This window comes from Tiliqua scincoides, chromosome 15 (assembly GCF_035046505.1).
Source record: "Tiliqua scincoides isolate rTilSci1 chromosome 15, rTilSci1.hap2, whole genome shotgun sequence".
NCBI classification, from domain to species: domain Eukaryota; kingdom Metazoa; phylum Chordata; class Lepidosauria; order Squamata; family Scincidae; genus Tiliqua; species Tiliqua scincoides.
This window is the reverse complement of record NC_089835.1, coordinates 5,487,198-5,490,665: the sequence shown is the minus strand read 5'-3', so window position 1 is coordinate 5,490,665 and position 3,468 is coordinate 5,487,198. Positions and strand designations below refer to the sequence as shown.

At 60.9% G+C, this 3,468-nt stretch overlaps 1 protein-coding gene across 1 annotated transcript in view; it reads right to left on the bottom strand.

The window, feature by feature from the left end:
- The window catches only part of LMNA (lamin A/C), a 35,773-nt gene extending 33,628 nt beyond the window's left edge, over nt 1-2,145 (bottom strand). Inside the window, exon 1 of the mRNA XM_066610426.1 lies at nt 1,663-2,145. Within this exon, the coding sequence (XP_066466523.1) occupies nt 1,663-2,012 (350 nt within the window). The 5' untranslated portion in view covers nt 2,013-2,145. The remainder of the gene's footprint in view (nt 1-1,662) is intronic.
- Between the last annotated feature and the right edge of the window lie 1,323 nt (nt 2,146-3,468).

Below are 3,468 nucleotides of genomic sequence, written 5' to 3'. Positions count from 1 at the left end.
GATATAAGAGCCACCCAGCTGGAACAAAGCAAGTGGGGCCGGCCCACTCAAGAGGCCCCCTGGAACAGCCGCCTCAGGCAGCAGACACCACTGTTCTTCCACCCGCCCCCACTGCGCTGGACTGGAAAAGAGGGGCTAAGAAGAGGACCCAAGTGTCTAGTCCCCATGGAGGAAGAGCAAAACCAAGCCCCAAGAGCTCACAAAGACACTCCACACAACACTGTGAAACAAGAGGAGGAGACAAGGTGGCTGGGGGCAGATCCTCTCTGAGGGGTTCCCACTCCCGCAGCCCTGGCCGCCCCCCTCAGAGCACACTGCGCCTCCGTCTCAACCTTCCCTCTCCGGCACACAACCAAGAACCGCCAGGGTGGGACGGCTCCCCCCGCTGGGCTCACCACAAACACTCCGCCAACATGCAGCCATTCCAGCCCGTGACGTCACCGGCCCGAAGCACATAATTTATTCCAGTTGCAGAAACGTGGGAGGGAGGGAGGGACGGAGAGGCAGGGCGACTCCCCACCACACCCTGGAAGAAGTGGGGCTCACCCTTACGGGGACAAGGAGGACACACACCCAACCCGCTTCCATCCTGCCCAGAAAGGGGCTCCCCCACTCCGCCAGGCAAGGCAGTACCGCTGGGCCAGAAGCAGCTGTGCACACGAGACACATCTGAGAAGCCCAAAGGTCTGGGCAGGCCGGCCTGGAGCCGGCAGGAAGCAGAAGCCCCAGCAGAGGAGGACTCCTGAACACGCCTGAGCCCCACGCGGAGTCGGTAAACAGATCCAACAGGCACAGAATCACTCCCCTTCCCCGCTCAGAACAGCCGGGCTCGTCCCCACCATTTGCCGCCAGCACAGCCCCCTCCCCAGCTTGAGCCGTGGCCCACGCAGGGAGGCTCGGGGTGCTGGTGGCAAACCATTCGGGTGACCCTCCTGGCTGCAGGGAGCAGAGCGGCTGTGCTGGCTGAAGCCAGTCCAGAGGAAGGGCGAAATCAGCTGCCACTGGGGGCGGGGGGTGGGGGGGCTGATGCACGCAAGCTTAAAAAGACATCTCCCAAACGGGGGGGCCACGGAAGGAGGACCGTGGCACAGTGGGTGGTCTCGTGATCTGCCGAGATGGCGGCTGCCCAGCTCAGGGCCCGCCTCCGGCTTCGGAAAGGTTTTCCCAGGACACGGCTCAAAGAATTCCCAAACTGGGGCAGCCACAGACTCCAGGAGAGTTCTGATGGGTGGCAGGGAGGACACGGGACCCAGGAACCCACACCCCACTTCCAGCCCTGGCAGCCTGCCAACAGCCGTTGGACTGGACCGCCACCCCAGCCGGGATTGTTGCAGGCACCGGCCAAGAACGCAGCAGTGCCACCCGCGGACCAGAACCAAAGCAAGGAAACGGAGAGGCGTGGGGGGGGGGGACAGACCTGTCCTGGCCCCTGGTGTGCTGCTCTACCTCTCAATGAGTCCGCAGCTCTCCAGGCGGAGGCTGGCACCTCCCCTTGCCTGCCTGCCAACTCCCAAGTGCCTCTGCTCCCTGTCCAGAACCAGCCTCGCCACCTCCGCCAGGCTCCAGCTGCCAGGCTTCCTGCAGCCTCTGGGCAGCGTCCCAGCCAGGAGAGTGTCCCAAAGGGGGAAACGGCCCCAGGAGAAGCCCCCAGCCCAGCCTCACCTGGCCTTCAGCTCCTTGAACTCCTCTCGGACCTTGCTGAGCTCCAGCTGCAGGCGGGCCCGCTCCTTGGCCACCGAGTCCAGGGTCTTGCGGGCGTCGGCCAGCTCGGCCTCGTAGGCCGCCTTGATGCCGGTGACCTCGCGGCTGACCTCCTCCTCCGACTCGGTGATGCGCAGCCGGAGCCCGGCGTTCTCCGACTCCAGGGAGCGCACCTTGTCGATGTAGATGGCCAGGCGGTCGTTCAGCTCCTGCAGGTCCTCCTTCTCCTGCAGGCGGGTGATGCGGGCCGGCGAGAGCGGCGTGGAGCCGGCCCCGCTCCGGGTGGTGCGCTTCTGGCCGGGGGTCTCCATGGCGCTGCTGCAGAAGCGGCGGGGCCTGCGAAGGGCAAGGACGGTGACAGACAGTCAGACAGACGGAGAGCGAGAGCTGCTGGCCTGGCCTTTCCCCTCCTCTGCGCTGCTGCTGCTCACTGACAGGCGGTCTGAGTCACGGCTGGAAAAGCCGCTGGTTTATCTTTGGGAGAGGCGGGATCGGGACTGGGAGGGAGCCCAGCGCAGGCCAGCCCCTTCTCTTCCCAAGTTAAAGGCGCAGCGTCTTTCCCAGCCTGCTCCAACCGCCTGCCTCTTCCTCTCCAGATCCCTGGAGCAGCCGATGCCCTCCTCTGGGTGGGAAGAGCCATGCCTAGAGGGGTTTGAAAACAGCGTTATTTACCTTACTCAGAAGGGAGCCCATTGTGCGCAGTAAGGCTTCGGCTGGAATCCTATCTTACTCACCAGAAACAAGCACCTCTAGTAATGCCTTTCTGAGCAGCCGCAACATTCACCCTTGACGTGGATGTCGCGGTCCCACTCCGAAATCCCTCCTTTCTGGGATGGCTATGGTGGTTCAGTGGTGAGGGAAAAGCAGTCTGCACATGCTCAGAGACAGCCAGGTTCCAGGATCCGCTCTGAGGCCAGAGAAGCACTGCACTTGCCCCAGAGCTGATCAGGGGACATCTGGCTGCATTCTGCTCTTTCACTAAAACCTTTCTGAACAGGAGACTTATTTATTTACTGTATTTTTATTCAGCCTTCCTCCCCCTAAGGGGTCTTAGGGAGATACACTCTTGGATTTTGGTGACCAGCTGCTACCCAGTGCCGGGGCACCCCTCTCCTTCCCTGCCCCCCCAAAACACAAACACCCTTGGGTGGTGAAACAGCCACTTTCCCGGACAGGTAGAAGAGCTCAACTCTGCTAGGAAGCTGGACTTCTAGCAGGCTGGACATCAGGGGCCTTTGGGAGTTGCATTCCCAGGATGCTCTGGACGTTAAAAGAAAAAAAAAGAACAGTTATGGAATCCTGATGGCATCTCACTGCACAAACACGGCTTGTTTAGGCAGTTGGAAAATTAATGCATGTGGCATTTGAAAGAAGAGAAAAAAACCCTTCAAACAGGACCTCCACTTGATTGGTCCACCCAGTAGCCAGAACCGGGAGGGAGTGCGGCCAGAACATGACATTGGTGTGTCCCACATTTTGTTGCTGTAAAATGGGGGGGGGGGAACCACACCCACAGTGTTCTTCCGGAGGGAAGGCTTTAGGGCACCTCATTGGTTCCTTGCTTCTTGTCAGAAGGGCAAGGAACTCTGTCCATGTACAGAAAACGGGGGGGGGGGGAGCACAGGCCCCAAAAGCAGCTTTGATCCTCAGGAAGGGCAGAGAACCATTCCTCTCCAAAGCCCTGGAGCGCAGCCACCAAGCAGGGCAGGGCAACTTCCTCAACCCTCAAGGAAGGCTTTCTGTCCAGGGGAAAGGCATTCTGCACAT